We start from the raw sequence: 20,862 nt of genomic DNA, 5'->3' as shown, positions 1-20,862 counted from the left end.
TATTGACTGAGGACACATTTATACCTGACATTTAAAACACTTTGGTACCACTTTAAGCAGCTGCAACTGCTTAAACTCACCCCAAAGAATTCTGGGAACTGTAGTTTGGTAAAGGTGCAGAGAGTTGCACCGTAACTCCCCTCACAGAACAACAATTCCCAGAGTGTCTAACACAATCAATCCCTCTTCCCAGGGAACTCTGGGAATCAAAGCCTTTTGAGGGGAATAGAAGGGCCTCCTAGCAACTCTCAGCAGCCCAGTTTCTTTCAGTTTCCCCCTTTTCCAATCTTAAATTCATTTCTTTGCATTTCTGCAGAAATTTGCAACTTTCGTTATTTGAAAAACAAAATAATCCTCATGGAAATTCACCATCATTTTAGTTTGAATTTTTCCTACATTTTTTGCACATAGCTTTTTACTAACGTCCATATGATTGTAGGCAATTTTCGGCAATATAGTGCATTTTCGTATGCTGTTTCCACTCACGGTCTTCCTCCAAACCTCTGTAATTGTATTAACATAGGCCAGAGAACTAGATTACAAAATTCAGACACGTGCAAATTTTGAAGGAAAGCTGGGTTTCACTTTGCATATTGTTTCGGAAACTGTAGATTTGATGGGTTTCCTTTTTGGTGTGAACTGAACCAAATTTCTCCCCCACTCTCAGGCGGAAGCCCCCTGGCTGTTCTGAGTGACTCTCCAGCAGAGGGAAATAGCCAGGAGATCAGAGTTGTGTGTGTTTGCGTGATCCATGGCCTGCCATTCACCTCCTTAACTAGCCTGCTGCCTGCAGTGGAGGACCGGTGTTGAAACAAAAGTTTTTTAAAATAATGCACAGCACAGAGAAAGCAGAGGGGAAAAAAACCTTTTCTCCCTCGCTCCCAAAATCAATGAAGCTGAATGCTGGAAGATTCAGAACAGGTAAAATAAAGTACCGTATTTTTTGCTCTATAAGACACACCAGACCACAAGACGCACCTAGTTTTTGGAGGAGGAAAACAAGGAAAAAAATATTCTGAATCTCAGAAGCCAGAACAGCTGCGCAGTGAAAGCAGCAGTCCCTCTTGCTGTTCTGGCTTCTGTGATAGCTGCGCAGCCTACATTTGCTCCATAAGACGCACACACATTTCCACTTACTTTTTAGGAGGGAAAAAGTGAGTCTTATAGAGCAAAAAATACAGTACCTTTTCATGCAGCGCATCGTTGAACTGTGGAACTCCCTTCCACAGGAGGCAGAAATGGCCACCAACCAAGACGGCTTAAAAGAAGACGGGGGAAATTCTTGGAGGATAACACTATCAATGACTAGCCACAATGGCTGTGCTCTGCCACTGGAGGGGAGCGGTTGACTATCCCTAGTACTTCAAGACTCCCATAAAAGTGCCTGGCTTAAAACCGTCTATCAAAAACTTCACTCTTGTGGCCTATCCCCACAACACCTACTCACTATGGGCCCCACTAAAGAAAACAGTCTACTTGGTCTTCGTCTAAAAGAAATCGAGCATCAGAACAACCTGGCCACTATAAGGAAATTCTGCCCTTGATATGTTCAGTTTCCAGAAGGCTGATCACCAAATAATTGATGCTTTTGAATTATGGTGCTGGAGGAGACTTTTGAGAGTCCCATGGACTGCAAGAAGATCAAACCTATCCATTCTGAAGGAAATCAGCCCTGAGTGCTCACTGGAAGGACAGATCATTAAGCTGAGGCTCCAATACTTTGGCCACCGAATGAGAAGAGAAGACTCCCTGGAAAAGACCCTAATTCTGGGAAAGATGGAGGGCACAAGGAGAAGGGGATGACAGAGGGCGAGATGGTTGGACAATGTTCTCGAAGCTACCAGCATGAGTTTGACTAAACTGCGGGAGGCAGTGGAAGACAGGAGTGCCTGGCGTGCTCTGGTCCAGGGGGTCATGAAGTGTCAGACACGACTAAACAACAACAAATGTTCAGTTTCCACCTCTCCATTTTGATTCTCTGGCCCCATAGCTGCACAAACTTATTATCCCAAAATACAGACGTGCTTTTACACTTGCAAGACTGGATGTTTTGCCATCTGCGGTACTTGACGGTCGATTCCAAAAGATCCTGCCTGAGAAATGTCTTTGCCCCTGTGGAGACGGTAGCACCGAAACAGCGGCACACGTCCTCCTGTCTTGCACTCTCTGAGGAACGAGATCATCTCCCCACTCGTACTAACCATTCCAGGGCGCTCAACCATTGCCACAGTGTCCGTTCTTCTATCAGATCAAAATGAGCAGATAACAGCAAAGGTTGCTAGGTTCATAGCAGGGGCAATCAGAATAAGGACCACTAATTGACGGTCGATTCAGGACTTTAAATTGTGCTCTTATATCAAATTTCCGTTTCTGCGTATACTGTAATGTTTTACTGTTGCTGTGGCCATTGGCTAATGAGAATAAAGTTTTCTCTCTCTTTCTCTCCCCTGCAAACTGCTCTTGTGCTCAGATCCTGCCACAGGCATCTGGTTGGCCACTGTGAGAACAGGATGCTGGACTGAATGGCCCATTAGCCTGATCCAACAGGCTATTATTCTGTTCTTCTGTTAAATAAGATTCAGCTGCCAGTAGTGGAGTCATCTGTACCCGAGTGGCAGTGATGGTTGGCATCAGCCATCAAAGCATTCTGGACTGGCTTTGCTCAAAATCGGAACGTTTTCAAAAAATCGCTGGCAGCGGGGACAGAGCGCTGTCTTGACCAGAGCCCAGGATCCTGTCCAGCTGCTTGTTGTCAGTCTCTAAACAAATTTCCAGGGAAAAAAAGCAAACAATTCTGCATTACACCTTTGAACTTGCTCAGGATTTTGCAGTCTATCTCCTCCTCCAGCAAAGCGAGTTCGTTCCTTTCTGACATCCCTTTTGCAACCTGTCAGATATTGACCAACAAGTGCACACACACACCCGGGTGGCGTCTTGATAGCTGCCGCCAGATTTATGGATCGTCCTTCTCTTGGAAGAGGGAGTTGAATCATGCAGATTGGAGTGAGAGGCTTACACAGAGAATAGGGTATGGAGCCAGAGTTGCAGAAGAACCTCCAGCTGCCCTTGTGCAAGGCAACCCAGGTTGGAAGCAATTTTTTAAAAAGCACTACTTCTAGCACATTTCAGGTGTTCCATTTTTTAATCTACTTCATCCTGGCAAACATCCTGCAGGCTAATGTGTTATCCTCATATTGCAAATGGAAAGCTGAATATAAGAAGAGCAGGATCAGGCCAGTGGCCCATCTAGGCCAGCCTCCTGTTCTCAAAGTGGCCAAGCAGAAGCCTGCAGGCAAGATCTGAGCACAGGAACCCTCTCCCCTCCGGCAGTTTCCAACAACTGGTATTCAGAAGCATTTCTGCCTCTGACTGTGGAAGCAGGGCAGAGCCATTGTGTCCCTAAAGAACCAGGTGTGCAGCCTGGAAGTCACTGTGGACTCACAGCTGTCCATGGAGGCACAGGGCAATTCTGTGTCCAGGGCAGCTGTTTATCAGCTCCATCTGGTACGCATATGAGACCCTACCTGCCTGTGGACTGTCTCGCCAGAGTGGTGCATGCTCTGGTTATCTCCCGCTTGGACTACTGCAATGTGCTCTACCTTTGAAGGTGACCCGGAAACTACAACTAATCCAGAATGCAGCAGCTAGACTGGTGACTGGGAGTGGCCGCCGAGACCATATAACACCGGTCCTGAAAGACCTACACTGGCTCCCAGGACATTTCTGAGTGCAATTCTGAGTGTTGGTGCTGACCTTTAAAGCCCTAAATGGTCTCAGCTCTATATACCTGAAGGAGCATCTCTACCCCCATCACTCAGCCCAGACACTGAGGTCCAGCTTCAAGGGCCTTCTGGCGGTTCCCTCACTGTGAGAAGTGAGGTTACAGGGAACCAGGCAGAGGGCCTTCTTGGTGGTGGCACCTGCCCTGTGGAACACCATCCCGTCAGATGTCAAGGAAATAAAAACCTATCTGACTTTCAGAAGACATCTGAAGGAACCCTGTATAGGGAAGCTTTTAATGTTTGATGTTTTCTTACATTTTCATATCTGTTGGAATGGCTGAGGCAACCCAGCCAGATAGACAGCATATAATTAATAGAATTATTATTAGTAGCAGTATCTAAGCTGCGGGCCATCACTGCCTCCTGGGGCAATGAGTTTCATAGTTTATGCGACTCAGAGAGAAGCTTGTGAAACACTACATAGCGAGCTTGCGGTTGTGTAGGACTGGTTGTGGACATACAGTTTATTATATTTTTCCGGGAGCCTTTTGGGGGGTTCTGCATGCTAACCCTGTTGCTAGCCCTCATGAGGAACCTCCAGTTTCTGAAAGGTCTCTCAGCAGTGAACTAAGATACTAAGGTCCAGTTGACCTAGAATCATAGAATCATAGAATCATAGAGTTGGAAGAGACCACAAGGGCCATCGAGTCCAACCCCCTGCCAAGCAGGAAACACCATCAGAGCACTCCTGACATATGGTTGTCAAGCCTCTGCTTAAAGACCTCCAAAGAAGGAGACTCCACCACACTCCTTGGCAGCAAATTCCACTGTCGAACAGCTCTTACTGTCAGGAAGCGTGGGGAGGCTCCTGTGACTTCCAGGCTTGTGAGATCCCTCCCAATTTAACCATCTCTTTTTGCCACACGTGTCTGCTCGACCTCGTGGCCCACCCCTTCTCTGAGGACAGCTGGGGAGTCAACAGAAGCGCTCTCTCTTTTTTGTAGCCAGAGTGTGCAGCTGGCTTTGGAGCCAAGCATGAAGAAGCGACTTGGCAGGCGATTCAAAGTCGGGGCAGGTGCCAAGAGAACAAATCTGTTCAAGTTGAAAGAGTGAAAATGCCGGGCAGCCCCACCTGCCGCCTTCCGCGTTGCTGCCTCCGTCGCTCTGCCTGGAGGGAACAGGAGGCCAGCAATTTTTTATTTTATTTTTGCTGAGCTGGCAAAACAACAACAACAACAGAGAAAGGAATTAGAATCAGCCTTTCTCAACCTGTGGGTCTCCAGATGTTGTTGGACTACAACTCCCATCACCCCTAGCTAGCAAGGCCAGAGCTCAGGGATGATGGGAGTTGTAGTCCAACAACATCTGGGGACCCACAGGTTGAGAACCTCTGAATTAGATGAAAGCAATCGCCCTTCCCCCCTTGCCTGTGTGATTTCGGAGGAGGCAGGTTTTAGGGGAAAAGCTCATGAAAATTCAGTGCAATGAGGCTGAAGGAAGCTTATCTATAGCCATCTGGCTAAATGAAGACGACCTGCTTTGTTGGCTGATGCCAGAGGCTGGCATGATCAGGGATCTGCTGAGAGGGTGCAGCCTAGCAGGGCAGTGGCATAGTGCGGTGGGGGGGGGGCTACATGGGTGCAAAATTGTTAGAGGTGCAAAATTTCAACATCCGGTGCTGCCTCAACACAGCTGCATGCTTCCGTCTTTGGGCTCTGTTGAAAACGGCTTCTCCAGGCGAGCCTGGAAGCGACCTCTCCAGACAATGGAACAACTCTTCTTTCTTGGTCTCTGCGGCTGTGATCTCCTGGGGGCTGTAAATACCATTAGGCAGTTGAATTCACATGGGTACTCCATCCATTTCCCTCCCACCGGGCACTGGCAACCCATGCTATGCCACTCTAGCAGGGTCCCCACTACAGAAAGCCCCCTGGACCTGCTGCAGTGATGATAGTGCCTGTGAAGACTCATATGCCCAGGGCTCCATTGTGGAGCCATTGTTCTAGTTAAGGTGGTTTGATCCCCGAGCCAAGGAGATAAATAACCTTGAGAAGACATCTAATGGAAGGCCTGTACAGGGAAGTCCCCCTCCCAAACCTATATGTTTTATTATGTTTTTATATATGTTGGAAGCCTCCCAGAGTGACTGGAGCAACCTAGTCAACCTAGTCAGATGGGCAGGGTACAAATAATAAAATTATATTATTATTATTATTATTATTATTATTATCATCATCATCATCATCATTATTATTATGGAATTGTTGTTGTTGTTGTTTAGTCGTTTAGTCATGTCCAACTCTTCGTGACCCCATGGACCAGAGCATGCCAGGCATTCCTGTCTTCCACTGCCTCCCGCAGTTTGGTCAAACTCATGCTGGTAGCTTCGAGAATCCTATCCACCCATCTCATCCTCTGTCGTCCCCTTCTCCTTGTTCCCTCCATCTTTCCCAACATCAGGGTCTTTTCCAGGGAGTCTTCTCTTCTCATGAGGTGGCCAGAGTATTGGAGCCTCAGCTTCAGGAGCTGTCCTTCCAGTGAGCACTCAGGACTGATTTCCTTAAGAATGGATCGGTTTGATCTTCTTGCAGTCCATGGGACTCTCAAGAGTCTCCTCTAGCACCATAATTCAAAAGCATCCATTCTTCGGCAATCAGCCTTCTTTCTGGTCCAGCTTTCACTTCCATACATCACTACTGGGAAAACCATGGCTTTAACTATACGGACCTTTGTCGGCAAGGTGATGTCTCTGCTTTTTAAGATGCTGTCGAGGTTTGTCATTGCTTTTCTCCCAAGAAGCAGGCGTCTTTTAATTTCGTGGCTGCTGTCACCATCTGCAGTGATCATTATGGAATAGGACGTGCCTATTTTCACCAGAGAAATATTGGAGGGTATGCACTTCCGTACTGGAAGGAGAAGTCTATACACACACAAACGCCCCAATTGTACAATGGGCAGAAGACATGACTCAGCCGGCAGCTTATGAGAAGGTGGTCTTTGCAACCAGCAACAAGTTCTGGGTAACCACCGTTATCTTCTTCAACGGGGTTTGTTCCACCACACCCTTACAACATCTGTGCTACTGACTCCAAACTTTGGGATTGCTGAAATATATATAGCAACAAAAATCAATCAATTTGCCTCAATTCCATGTGACTCAAATTGGGTCTACTACACCCAAAATGTTTAAGCAATGTGGGCTGAAGTCTCTTCTGGGGTCCCTCTGGGTGGCTTCCCACATATATCAAAACACATTAAACATTGAAAACCTTCCCCATAAAGGGCTGCCTTCAGACGTCTTCTGAAGGTTGTATAGTTATCTCCTTGGCTCAGGGGTAGCATAAATCCATACCCTCCAATATTTATTTGATGAAAATAAGGACGTCCTAAGGAAAAGGGGGAGATTCCTGGATCAAGTCAGAAACCAGAATGGCTTCTGTAAATCCGGGACTGTCCCTGGAAAATAGGGACACTTGCAGGGTCTGATGTAAGATGGTTAGTTACCATGAGTGCCATTAGCAGCTAGTTATATTGCCCCTCTTTCAAGACCCAAAGAACTCATCCTCTGTGGTGCAATGGGTCAGTGCATCTGGCTTTTAACCAGAAGGTTGGTGGTTCCAACCCACCCAGGGATGGCTATGGGCAGGTTCCCTCATTGCAAGGCATTGGACTCAATGACTCTTGGAGTCTATTCCAACTCTAGGATTCTGTGAGTTCAACAGAACATGAACACCAGCTTTGAGACACGACCAAATCATCCAGAACTTCTGGTCCTAACCACAGCGGCTAACACCGTTTAACACAGCTTCTTTGCCTCCTCTGTGAATACGTCCAGTCCTCTTTCACAGCTGTTGAAGACACCACACCTTGTGGCTGTGAGTTCCGCAAGTTAATTTGCTGCTGGGTGAAGAAGACTTTTTCTCACACTTGCCATGAATCCACAGTTCCTCCGTTTCGTAGGGTGGCCCCTACTTTCTAGGGATATCGGCTGAAGGGGGTTTGCAATGTGGCCTGTCACAAGACCCACAGCAATTGTTGGCAGTCAGTATCGCCCGTACCCTTCTGTGTTTGGAATCCAAAGCTCTGAAACTCCCCCTGGGTTGGGAGACAGAAAGGAATCTCATTTGGTGAGCCAGTTGGTTTCTCAATGGTTTTCTTTGTGCCTACCTGCCGTTGGGCGTGCCTCTCCTCCCTGCCAAGCCAGATAATGAAACTGTGATGTCGAAAATCTCGCCTGGAATTTCTTGCTGCCTCAAAACTGCCCCTTAAGTCTTGTTGACAAGCAGGCCTGTGTCAGCCACTGAGTACTTGGTCTCAGTCATATCTCCCCACCCTGGACTCCAACTCCCATCGGACCCAGCCAGCTTCCGCTCACCAAGCTTTCCTCCAAAACAAGTTTCTAGTTCTCATGGTTCAGGCGGAAACATGTTTTTCCCTTCCCAAATGTGTTGTTGAGATGCTCCAGCTCCAGATTTTTTTTTAAAAAATAAACTTTATTTATTATTGCATTTATACCCCATCTTTCCTAAGAGGAGCTGAAGACAGTTTGCTTTTCTCCTCCCAATTTTATCACCACAACAACTCTGTAAGGTAGGCCAGGTGGAGAGGAGAGGGTGTTGCTCTTCCACCCAGGTCCTTTCTTTTTATATACATTTTATTTTTATTTTTTAACATATCAGTTCCAACAGTCATACAACAGATCTTCTCATCTTATGCAATGTTTTAGACTTCTGTCAACGCCTCCGATGATTTTCCATTCTTTATCACTTATTCTGCATTTCTTAATTTCTATATTACATTTCATTGTCCTTAACTAATAATTCTTTTCATAGTCTTCCTTGTAATATTTCAAATAACCCACCTTACAAAACTTCTTGCAGTCCTACAAGCGTAATCTGTTCATCACAATCACTTTTCAAATAGTTCATATATTTACTCCAGTCTTCTAAGAATCTCTGATCCCACAGGTTTCGAATCCTTCCTGTTAATTTATCTAATTCTGCGTAGTCCATCAACTTCATCCTCCATTCTTCTTTCATCACCCGGGTCCTTTCTTGAGGGTTTCGCACAAACGTCCGGTTTGTCAGATGTTGGACCAGATGGGATATTGGCCTGATTTAGCAGGCGTTTCTTATGTGTCAAAATGTGATGAGTCCCCTATCAGGTCACATAACAGGCTGGAAGTTAACACATGCAACTCCCCCACCCCAGTGATGGGAACCTGTGGAATTTATAGCCATCTTCTGGCTTTAAGACCTGGTCTCTGCTTGTGCTACGAACACAGGGCTAAGACTGCTGATCACCCCTCAGGAAGGAGCCCTGCAGAATCTGACCAAAAATTACAGTCGGGTTTTGTGTTTTCCACAGTGGGGCAACCAGATGTCCCCATTGGGAAGCTCTAGGCTGTGAGCAACACCATGACAGAAGAATTCAATAGGGCGGACCTTTGCACCTTAATACCTGGAAAGGATTCACCTGTGGATTTCTACCTGATGTCCAGATGTTAAAAGGCACAAGAGCCTCAGTCTGCAGAAAAAGTGGCAACCTAGGCCTATTGCTTCCCATGCTCATAACCCAATATTGATGGACAGCTGGAAATCTATCAGACGAAGCAGCTTCCTTCACTGTAGGCTGATGGTACCGAAATAGCTATTAAAACAAATAATTCAGGTGTTAGTTTAAAACGTGGGTAGGCAAACTAAGGCCCGGGAGCTGGATCTGGCCCAATCGCCTTCTAAATCCGGCCCGTGGACGGTCCGGGAATCAGCGTGTTTTTACATGAGCAGAATGTGTCCTTTTATTTAAAATGCATCTCTGGGTTATCTGTGGGGCCTGCCTGGTGTTTTTACATTGAGTAGAATGTGTGCTTTTATTTAAAATGCATTTCTATTTGTGGGGCATAGGAATTTGCTCATTTCCCCCCCCCCCAAAAAAAATATACTCCGGCCCCCCTCAAGCTCTGAGGGGCAGTGGACTGGCCCCCTGATGAAAATGTTTGCTGACCCCTGGTTTAAAGCATGGCAAAGCTCTGAAGCGGCTTTTGCCTGTCCTAGCTGAGCATCCCTCCCCCCAAAAAAACGTGATGGTGTCTCTCTTTACCCCTGCAGGCTGATCTGTATTCAGGAGCCCTATTTGTTCAAGTGTGCCTAGGCTGGAATCTCTACCTTTCCACTGTCCTCATGCTGGTCGTCACTGCCATTTACACTATTGCAGGTAAGATGCACGGTGGATCACAATCCCCCAACACTTCTCCCATGAAAATAGGGACGTCCCATTCCTTAATGATGATTCTATTATTTATACGCTGCCCATCTGAATTGGTTGCCCCAGCCACTCTGGGTGGCTTCCAACATATAGGTAAAGGTAAAGGGACCCCTGACCATTAGGTCCAGTCGTGGCCGACTCTGGGGTTGCGGCGCTCATCTCGCTTTATTGGCCGAGGGAGTCGGCGTACAGCTTCCAAATCATGTTGCCAGCATGACTAAGCGGCTTCTGACAAACCAGAGCAGCACACGGAAACGTTGTTTACCTTCCCGCCAGAGCGGTACCTATTTATCTACTTGCACTTGCTTTCGAACTGCTAGGTTGGCAGGAGCTGGGACCGATCAACGGGAGCTCACCCCGTCACGGGGATTCGAACCGCGACCTCTGATGGGCAAGTCCTAGGCTCTGTGGTTTAACCCACAGCACCACCCGTGTCCCCCCCCCCAAGTTTTGAAGGGCTCCCTCTGTTAGAAACACAGGGAGGAACTGGAAGCACTCCAAATTATGCTGATTGAAACTCAGCTCTGCAATTCAGAACTGCTCTCCCTGTCTACTGTCTGCAGGTGGGCTGGCGGCTGTCATTTATACAGATGCTCTGCAGACTCTCATCATGGTCATTGGAGCCACTATCCTGACAGTAACAGGTAAGGCCTGCCTGTGTGGGCCTGACTCTGCTCCCCCACCACCACCCAAGGAAAGATCATAGGATCTCTTCTGACTTGCACCAGAGTGGTGCACCAAAATACAGGACATTCCGGGATCCAATCTTAAGCCGGGATGGCTTCCGTAGTTCCGGGATGTCCCGCTCAAATCAGGATGGTTGAGGGGTTATGCATCTCCCACATCCTCCCTTGCCTGTTTTCTAAATTGTAATCTCTTTGGGGCACGGACTTGTCTTCTGACTCTTCATATATTTATGGCACAGCACTAAATAGACAGAGAAAGAGCGAGAGTTTACAGAATGAACACAACTGCAACTTTCCACCATTTTTGGAACATTATAATTTTTATTTTACCTTTTTACATTTGTAAACAATTTCTTTGGAGGCTGTACAATGAGGCAAACTCCTGCAGCAACCGCGTGAACCAGTTGTGTTGGAGTGCGTATCTAGTTAGATTTTTAAAAGAAGTCTTGAGAACAGCAGCACATCTTTAACCTTGGAGGAAGTTTGGCTATTTCCTGTTCCTTATGGGTGCAAAGGACATTGCATTTATATGCCCCTAATGTCCTGATTCCCCAAGGGCAGTTGTTCTTTAGCTTCTCGATTTCCCTTATGGAGTCAGAGTGGTTTAGTGTGTTACTGGGGTAGATCTGAAAATAACGCCAAGATATTTCATACCTTTGGTTTCATGGGTAGATGAGTCTAAAAAGCCCGGGACAAAATTTTTCATGACACCTCTAGCGCAGAGGTTTCCAACTGTTCATGCTGGTGACGTGCATCATTTCGTGACATGGCAATTCAGTTTTGCTAGCAAACCGGAGGTTAAACTAAACCCTTTCCAGCCCCGATGTGGAGCATTTGCGCAACACACTTACACATTGCAGCCGACACACTGATGTGTCATGACACACAGTTTGGAAAGCTCTGCTGTGGCTCATTTACCAGAAATAATGTATTTAGCTCAAACTCTGAAAGTGTATACTCGAGTGTATACCTCCGGCTTACTTTGTTCAGAATCGTGTATACAGTTCCAGAGTTTTACGCTAAATGCACAATACAACCACAAATAATGTGGTTATAGGTTCACTACCGCGATACATCACTGCCCAAGTTAAAAATGAGGGGAAAGAAAGAAAGAAAGAAAGAAAGAAAGAAAGAAAGAAAGAAAGAAAGAAAAGAGAAGGGCTAAAGTCATATTCTCCTGTGGAGACAGAGTTCCTCTTCTATCTTTCGGGGGGGGGGGGGGAAGAACCAAAGGGGAAATGGATGACACTGTCCTGTGGGTGCCCTGTAAATAAAAAGGAAATAAAACAGGGAGTTTCCATGCTAAACCCCTAATGAGGAAGAACCAATGGCGACTGGACTGTGGTGCATGGCTTTCTCTCTCCAGCCCCCCCCCAAAAGAAAACCTCACGATGTTTAGTATATACTATCTGAATTCAAATCCATGCCACACAAGTAAAGCACACAGCTCCCCCCCTCCCGCCAAGAATAGTGGGAACTGTAGTTTGCTTGCGGTTTGTGTAAAAAGGTAAAGGGTCCAGTCGTGGCTGACTCATCTCACTTTATTGGCTGAGGGAGCCGGCGTACAGCTTCCGGGTCATGTGGCCAGCATGACTTAGCCACTTCTGGCGAACCAGAGCAGCGCACAGAAACGCCGTTTACCTTCCCACCGGAGCGGTACCTATTTATCTACTTGCACTTGATGTGCTTTTGAACTGCTAGGTTGGCAGGAGCTGGGATCGAGCAATGGGAGCTCACCTCGTCGCGGGGATTCGAACCGCCAACCTTCTGATCGGCAAGTCCTAGGCTCTGTGGTTTAACCCACAGCGCCACCCGCGTCCCTTGCAGTTTGTGTAGGCTGCTGGAAATTGTACCTTAGTGAGGGATAGACTACAGTTCCTGGAATTCTTGGGGGGCAGAAATCCACGACTGCCAAAGGGGTCTAAACATGCTTGAAACATGTGGTAGGTGGATGTGATCCGAGTGGGTTTGAAGTGCAGAATAAATTAAGAAGGTTCCGAGTAAACCAATGTGCACCGTTGCTTTTGTTTGTAATAATCGTTTCAGTGAAAAGCTTGTGCAGAGAAACCTCTTGTGTCCCAGGTCAGTTAATGGGTGTGGGCGCCATTTTGGCTTTCTGACCTCAGTCACCCCAACGCCTTGAACCGGCCCCCGCAGCCCATTAAATCAGCCGATACTCTGGAGCTTACATCTAAAGCCACCATTGAAGGGGGACGGATCACATGGTAATCCTGTCCACGCCCTGGTTGGGTGGCTTGCTGCGTGGTTGCCATGACGAGGCTTTGAAAAGAACCCGGCCACTAATTCCTGTTGACGCTCAAAACAAAGGCTGCAAATCCTGCCCTTTTTGCAAACTGCTTCAAATCATTAACTTTCCCGAGAGAGCGGCCTTACTCTGCGGTATTTGTGGGCGCTTGTTTTGGTTCGGGACACGATGTCTTTGCAAAAGCGGGCTTCCGTCTGGGGAAGCTGTTGGCTCACCCTGGAAGGGTTGCAAACCCCGGGGTGACTCAATCCTCATCACCATTATTGCAACTTTTTTTTTTGGGGGGGGGCAATCTGATTCAGCCTTTGCTAACCTCCCTTGATGATCAGGCAACATCCGAAGCAGAATGCAGACTTGGGCAATCGATTCCCTTTGCCCAGGACTGCATAGCCTGACTTGCAGTTGCTCTCCACCGTCTCAGGGACGAGTGGGTCTCTTTCCCATCACCTGCTACCTGTGATCCCTTTAACTGTAAAGGTGTGAATCTCAAAACATGTACATATGGAGAATACGTTTACCCGCTTGTCTTGTGCCAAGGCCCAAGATGCTGTAGGACAAGGTGAGATCCGGGCTGGTTACAAGGCAAGGTGGGACAAAATTCAGGCAGGACACAAGGCAGCTTCTGCCTCTGAAGTTGGCTTAGCAAGGAAAAAGTTGCAACCCAGCCCATAATGGAACCAGGTGTAGCCTGAGTCTTCTCACAAACTTGAATTCAACACCCTGCTTGACTAAGGGACACAGCCTTTCCCAACCATCTCCTACTGCAGGCACCCTCAAACTCGGCCTTCCAGATGTTTTGGGACTACAACTTCCATCAACCCTAGGTAACAGGACCAGTGGTCAGGAGTTGTAGTTCCAAAACATATGGAGGGCCGAGTTTGGGGGTGCCTGTCCTACTGTGATGGAGCAGGGAAGGTTCAGGTCTTCCAGGGTCTCCTACTGCAGAGTCCTCTGAGTCAGAACACATCCGGGGGGGGGGGCGTTTACCCCACAGGTTAAGTGGGTAGCAGCACTGTATGGGGCTGGCCCTATATAGAATCATACGCCCGTCCTCTTTAGGTTCAGAGTCCTCAGCTCCATCACCTGGTTGAAGAGGAATCCAACTCCTAGTCCCTGACCCTGATCGGCTGTACCTCTCTGCCTGAAATAAACCCAGAAGCACCTGCTTAAATGGTTTAGGAATTGCCTTGCATTGCAATGTGGGCCGCCTGTGCCCAGTGGGCTGTGTGTGTCCCTCAGACACCCCCCAGTGCGGCCTTTAAAGTCCTAAACAGCCTCAGCGCAGTATAGCTGAAGGAGCGTCTCCACCCTCATCGTTCAGCTCCGAGGGCCTTCTGGCGGTTCCCTCACTGCGAGAAGTGAGGTTACAGGGAACCAGGCACAGGGCCTTCTTGGTTGTGGCACCCGCCCTATGGAACGCTCTCCCGTCAGATGTCAAGGAAATAAACAACTCTCTGACTTTTAGAAGACATCTGAAGGCAGCCCAGTTTAGGGAAGTTTTTAATGTTTGATGTTTTATCGTGTTTTTAATATTCTGTTGGGAGCTGCCCAGAGTGGCTGGGGAAACCCATTCAGATGGGCAGCGTAGAAATAATAAATTGTTATTATTATTCCTCCCTGACCGTTGGGTGGGCTGACACAGTTGTGATGGGGAGGACGGCACGGGGGGAGACGACCACCTCTGATGAAGACGAGGGCCAGTGTGCAGAAGGCGTGTGTGTGTGTGAATGGCCCCACCCACCATTGACCTAGCCACACCCACAGGCTTGCAACCAGAGGCGCCAACTTGAGCAGAAGATTGGGGGGCCGGTGATGCATGCATGACATGTGTGGGATGCCAGGACATGCCAGGGGTGGAGCCGAACATGATGGCAGCGAGGCTTCAATGGCTGGAGGCTCTACTCTGGCACTCAGTCTCCTCCTGCTGCTGCTGCTGCCACACCTGGGGGCTGCTTCCCCCCCCCCCGACAGCCACTGAAGCTGCGCTGCGCCTGGCTTTGCGATCGGCCTCCTCCACAACTGATTGTTCTCAACATTGGGGGTGAGCTGGCCCCCCATATTTTGTTGGGGGAGGGCGAAGTGATCTGGGCCCCTTAGAGTTGATGCCTATGCACACACACACAAACAGACACAGCTCCCTACCTGTACTACGCATGGCAATCAGGGGCAAAAAGCTTCCCTCTCCATGCCTTATACCAAATCCATCCAGGTTAGAGTGTTGCCTACATTGGCTGGCAGCTAATCCCCAGGGCTTCAGGCCAAGGATATTCCCATAAATTACCACTAGCTCCGGCCAGTCTAACCGGCAATGGCAGGGACCAAACCTGCAACCTTCTGCCTGCAACGCAGCCCCTGCTACACCAAAGGGAGCTAGAGATTTCAGGAAACGCAGCACACCCATCGTGCTTGCGAGTTCCCCTACCAAATCCCCACTCCCGGGTGCTGGAACAGGAAAGCATGCCGACATTGCACCAAGGCGTTTTTTTTTTCTTGCAGTGCTAAAAGTCGCGGTGAGAAGCGAAGGAAGAGGTGAGCCTTTGTTCCCGTTTTGGTATATCTATTTGAAATCATTGCCTCTCCCCACCCCCTCTATCCCCTGCAAAGCTTTCGGCGAGATCGGCGGCTACCAGAACCTGGAAGAAGCTTACTTAAAGGCCGTGCCGTCTAAGATCATCCCCAACACAACCTGCCATGTGCCCAGGCTCGATGCGATGCACCTCTTCCGGGATCCCGTCTCCGGAGACTTGCCCTGGACCGGAATGACCTTTGGGCTCTCGGTCGTGGCCACGTGGTACTGGTGCACAGACCAGGTAAACCCCCCTCTCCCCGCCGGGCGAGCGCACTGTTGCAAAGCAACCCCACTTTCGTGGGGGGGGGGTGTCCCTCCCTGGACCCTGGCAGGGCCCTTTCTCAGCGTCCCAGGGCGACCATCTCCCGTCCTATTGCTCTTTGTGGTTGCTGGCTCCTGGCTGCCTGCGCTTGGCATCCGACCAGGGAGACACCTTGTTCTTTAGGTGCTTGGATTCCGACAGTTTGGACAGCGGGATGCCAAAAGGTGTCCTTATTTCTTCCGCCGCCCTCTGGGCTTCTGTGGTGGAGATTGCTCGCGAGGGGCTGCTTCTTCCTTGGGAGAAGCGGCCGGCTTGTGCGTTCTTGGAGGTGCCGAAACCTTTGCTCTGCCAGTACGGCTGGCCGGCTGGGCCTGGGGGTTGCTTTTTGGCCCGGCTTCCGTCCTGCTGGTATTTGCCGTCTCCTGGGGTTTTCTGCTGTGGGGAACCACTTTTGCCTCTTCCCACAGACATTTGCACCCTGGACCCATAGCAGAGCAGTTGTGGTCCCTGTTTGTGAAGCACGAAAAGGGGAAGAAAGCTGTGAGCAGTCATGTTTTGGGTATTCATTAACACTGCAAATTTATTTTCTGGTATTATTTACATCAGGGGCCAGGGAACTTCAGGTTCAGGGGCTAAATGTCCCCCTCCAGGCCTCTCTCTCTGGTCCCCAGGACTCCACCCTAAGCCCCAAACTCTTAACATATTACAAGTACACCACGATCCTGCTTTTTTGAGTAGCTGGCAGACCTCTATTCTCCTTGCCTCTTTCCCCTACTCCATGGGGGTGAATAATCATATCCCACCTTAGATCTTGTAAGGATGGCTCAAATAAAGCAGGTGAAATATGCTGAATATGCTACAAGCCCTGTGTAGTAATAATATTGATAACCACCATAATCCATCACTGTAGTTATTTTATAGCCAGGACTATGGGTGATAACATGTTTAGAATCATGACATATTTTTCTTAATGCTGGTGGTTCAGAAATTTTTGCATATAAATAAAAGGAAATGAAAATAGTTAACCCTGGATGGTCGTCTGTCACGGACGCTTTAACTCAGATTCCTGCATTGCTGGGGGTTGGACTAGTGACCCCCAGGGTTCCTTCCAACGATACAATTCTATGATTCTGTAACCAGGTACTGCTGCACTTTGTCCTGGATCAAGGAGGCTTGCTGGCTGCCAAAACCTTTGAGCCAGAGAAACTTTTCAACATGTTGAAACAACCAGGCAAAATTGCAAATATTTAGACAGCGACACAGACTTATTAGGGTGCCACACCTGATCAGCAAACAGGATCCATGACAGATGACCTGGAGAGGCTGGGATATTGCTAAGAAGCTTTCTTATATCGGGCCTTGTTGACACAGCACAGCAAAGCCTAATTAATGGGTTTCTGCGAATGCAGCGATCTGGGCCATTTTTGCTCTTCCTCACCACGATTCTTGGCTTAGTCCACAGGTGGGGAACCTCAGGCTATTGCACCAAATGCAGCTTTCCAGATTTCTGTATATTGCCCTCTGTTTGGGGACCCTCCCTTGGCCAAACCCTCCTTGAGTACTTTTTGCCTGGCTGGTGTGGGATGTGAAACACATAGCAGTCAAGATTCAGGTCGGTAGCCATGTTAGTCTAACACAGTCAAAATAAACAAATTGTCCAGCACCTTGGAGACCAGCTAAGTTTGTTCTGGCTATCAGCTTTCGTGTGCATGCATACTTCTCCAAATACATAGCAGTCAAGTACAACATTCCTAGAATGGACATGCTAGGAGATGCTTTGTACCAGCCAGGAGAAAACTTCCTGTTTCCTCCTGAGCTGGGACAAACTTCTTCTGCATGTGACGTGTGTGTGTGTGTGTGGCCTAATCTGGGGAAGAGGAGCACACCATCTTCTTTTGCTCTTCTCTCTTCTCCGGTTTGTTTTTCTCTATGTGTGAGGAGAAGTCACTTGGGTACTAACTCCCTTATGGGATAGTTCCACATGTATATATACTTTTGTAACCTAAGTCTGCCTTCAGGGATCTAACTGTGAACTGAATGAATGTGAGTAAACTGCTTTTATATTCACTTTAATAAGATTGTCGTGTTTATTCTTTTCAAGAGGGACAAGAAGGGATCTTACCAGGAATCCTATATTTAGAGGCTAAAACTAGCCTGCAACAAGCAAACCGCTGTGCATTTAAAGGGGAATGTTTAAACTCTGCTAAGATATAGAACTTGCTAACGCAGGTTAGGAAGGATATCATTAAACAATATACCCTCTCCTGGCTCCCTGAACATTCTCACAGTTGGAACATGTCCATGAAGTGTAATAACGCCGTCTGCTTGCCTGAATGGAGAGATGCAACATGTGAGAATGTAGAAAGCTTTGACTTTTGCACAACTGGAATGCAACCTACTTTGCAAAGACATGAGTTGCATATGTTGCTCCACCCACTTTTGCAACAGGCCCCTGGAAATTTCCCCATGAGGGAATGTGGCCCAATATAAGGCTCCTCAGCCCTGGCTTAGCATTATGTCTGAACTGAATACTAATGTTTGTTTCTTTCCAACAAACCATAGTCTGTAAAGCCAATCAAACCTTGGCAAGAGAGTGCAGCTTCTCTGAAGTGAGACAAATGTACTTTCTCCAAATATGCACATTTTTGTGTGTGCAGTTTTTCCATTTACATTTTTAAAAGTAATTTCCCCCGATATGATGCATTTTAGCATGCTAATTTCACCAACATTTGCATTTCAGTGTACACTTTCTTGTATGTATGTATTTGTGTACATTTCTACTTGGAGCACTGCATAAAAAGGCAAAGGTACCCCTGACCGTGAGGTCTAGTCACAGACGACTCTGGGGTTGTGCCCTCATCTCGCTCTATAGGCCGAGGGAGCCAATTTTTCCGGTTCATGTAGCCAGCATGACTAAGCCGCTTCTGGTGAACCAGAGCAGCACACGGAAATGTCGTTTACCTTCCCGCCAGAGCAGTACCTATTTATTTACTTGCACTTGACGTGCTTTCGAACTGCTAGGTTGGCAGGAGCTGGGACTAAACAACGGGAGCTCACCCCGTGCGTCGCGGCGATTTGAACAGCCGACCTTCTGATCGGCAAGCCCTAGTCTCTGTGGTTTAGTCTACAGCTCCACCCGTGTCCCTGAGAAAGGACAGCTGGACATATAAAGGGCCCCATTACCTTCAGTAGCTTAGGGCCTCATCAAACCTAAATCCGGCCCTCTTGGAGCCCATCGTCAATTTCACACTACGGGACTCAAGCGTCCCACAGGTGATTTCCCATGGTCATTTCCAGCCATGTTTTGAAACAAGAGTTGAGGCCTCGGAAGAAACTGGAAGTCGCATGGGAGACCTCGTGAGGCTTCTCATGTGACGTCAGAAGCTGTATGGGAGGCCTCCCAGGTGCCGCTGCGACACACGCGATGTTACATGACATCACGTTACATTGTGGGTGCCATTGGGCGCCCATAATCTGGGGCCAATTTTGGCGCCCCTGACCCTCATCGTTCAGCCCAGACACTGAAATTTAGCTCCGGGGGCCTTCTGGGGGCTTCTTCATTGTGAGAAGTGAAGCATCAGGGAACCAGGCAAGAGGGCCTTCTCGGTAGTGGCGCCCGTCCTGTGGAATGCCCTCTCATCAGATGTCAAGGAGATAAGTAACTCTACAATCTTTAGGAGACATCTGATGGCAGCCCGGTATCAGGAAGCTTTTGATGTTTTGTTGTGTTCTTTTATACAGTGGACACTCGGGTTGCGAACGTGATCTGTGCAGGACGCACATTTGCAACCCACAGCGGCGCATCTGCGCACATGCAGGTTGCGATTCGGTGCTTCCGTGCATGTGCGACTGCCGAAACCCGGAAGTAACCCGTTCCGGTAATTCCGGGTTTCGGCAGGTCCATAACCCGAAAAAATGTACAGTGGTGCCCTGCAAGACGAATGCCTTGCAAGACGGAAAACCCGCTAGACGAAAGGGTTTTCCGTTTTGGAGGCGCTTCGCAAAACGAATTTCCTATGGGCTTGCTTCGCAAGACGAAAATGTGTTGCGAGTTCCTGCGGGTTTTTTCCCCTTTCCCCCCTTTTTCTAAGCTGCTCAGCCGCTTATCTGCTTATCCGCTAAGGCGCTAAAAGCCGCTAATAGCGTTAATCCGCTAAGCCGTCAATGGGCTTGCTTCGCAAGACAAAAAAAAAAACGCTAGATGAAGAGACTCGCGGAACGGATTAATTTCGTTTTGCGAGGCACCACTGTCACCTGAAGCATCTGTAACCCGAGGTATGACTGTATTCTGTTGGATGCTGCCCAGATTGGCTGGGGCAACCCAGTCAGATGGGCAGGGTACAAGATATAAAATATTATTATCATCATTTCCAAGAACTACAATGTCCTCCCCCCCCCTCTGAAGACAGTAGAGTCAGAACAGTGCGCCTTTATTCTAAATGTGGCAGCATCATAGATGAGCAAAAGTGCATTATGAAATTAGTGGGTGCTCCTCATTTCTTTAACATTGGGACTTATCAACGGCTGCAAAGATTCCAATTTTTCTCTCTCATTCTCTCTCTCTCTCTCTCTCTCTCTCTCTCTCTCAGCCAACATGGCATGCAGCGAATAAAGATATTGAAGAATTTTACTGAAAACAGGAGTAGAATCTCCTATGTTCAGAATAGAAATCGATGCAATGAACACAATGGTTATTTCCTGCTGTTGCTTTCAGTCCACCAATGAAATATAATTGATTATGTTCCCCTCCCACCGTCCTTGCTTTGCATCTCCTTTGCATTGAAACGAATGGGGTGGAATATCGTAATGACAAGGTAACTTATGTAATTGCTTAAATTACGTGAGCCACATAATTTCACCACAGCAGGCAGTGAGGTCAATAACATAGTTTTTTTGGCAAAAGGCAAACTGCAGCGGTACGGAAACAACCCTGCATGAGACAAATACAGGGAGGAATGAAAAGCGATGCCTTCTTACATCCTCAGCTGTGAATCATCTGAGATATGCTTCATTGCCAGGAAAAAGGCGAAGGCAGGGCTGGCTGTTGCCTGATCTTGCAGCAAGCCAAGGTGAATCATGCACTTCCGTTGAGT

General features: G+C 48.0%; 2 protein-coding genes across 4 annotated transcripts in view; one reads left to right on the top strand and one right to left on the bottom strand.

The window, feature by feature from the left end:
- The window catches only part of SLC5A10 (solute carrier family 5 member 10), a 99,528-nt gene that overhangs the window by 16,132 nt on the left and 62,534 nt on the right, over window positions 1-20,862 (top strand). The window contains exons 6-8 of the mRNA XM_081839743.1: window positions 9,830-9,935; window positions 10,550-10,630; window positions 15,543-15,748. Coding sequence (XP_081695869.1) covers window positions 9,830-9,935; window positions 10,550-10,630; window positions 15,543-15,748 — 393 coding nt within the window. The remainder of the gene's footprint in view (window positions 1-9,829; window positions 9,936-10,549; window positions 10,631-15,542; window positions 15,749-20,862) is intronic.
- FAM83G (family with sequence similarity 83 member G) overlaps window positions 15,731-20,862 on the bottom strand; it is a 42,149-nt gene continuing 37,017 nt past the window's right edge. For 2 of the 3 annotated variants that reach the window (XM_081839671.1, XM_081839670.1), the window contains one exon: window positions 15,731-16,276. In XM_081839671.1, coding sequence (XP_081695797.1) covers window positions 15,878-16,276 — 399 coding nt within the window. In that variant the 3' untranslated portion in view covers window positions 15,731-15,877. The remainder of the gene's footprint in view (window positions 16,277-20,862) is intronic. The other variant, XM_081839672.1, reaches the window with a different exon arrangement.

The sequence above is a fragment of the Podarcis erhardii genome, assembly GCF_964252035.2.
Source record: "Podarcis erhardii genome assembly, chromosome: 14".
In the NCBI taxonomy this organism is placed as follows: domain Eukaryota; kingdom Metazoa; phylum Chordata; class Lepidosauria; order Squamata; family Lacertidae; genus Podarcis; species Podarcis erhardii.
The sequence above is the reverse complement of the archived record's forward strand: the minus strand, read 5'-3'. Positions and strand labels throughout refer to the sequence as shown.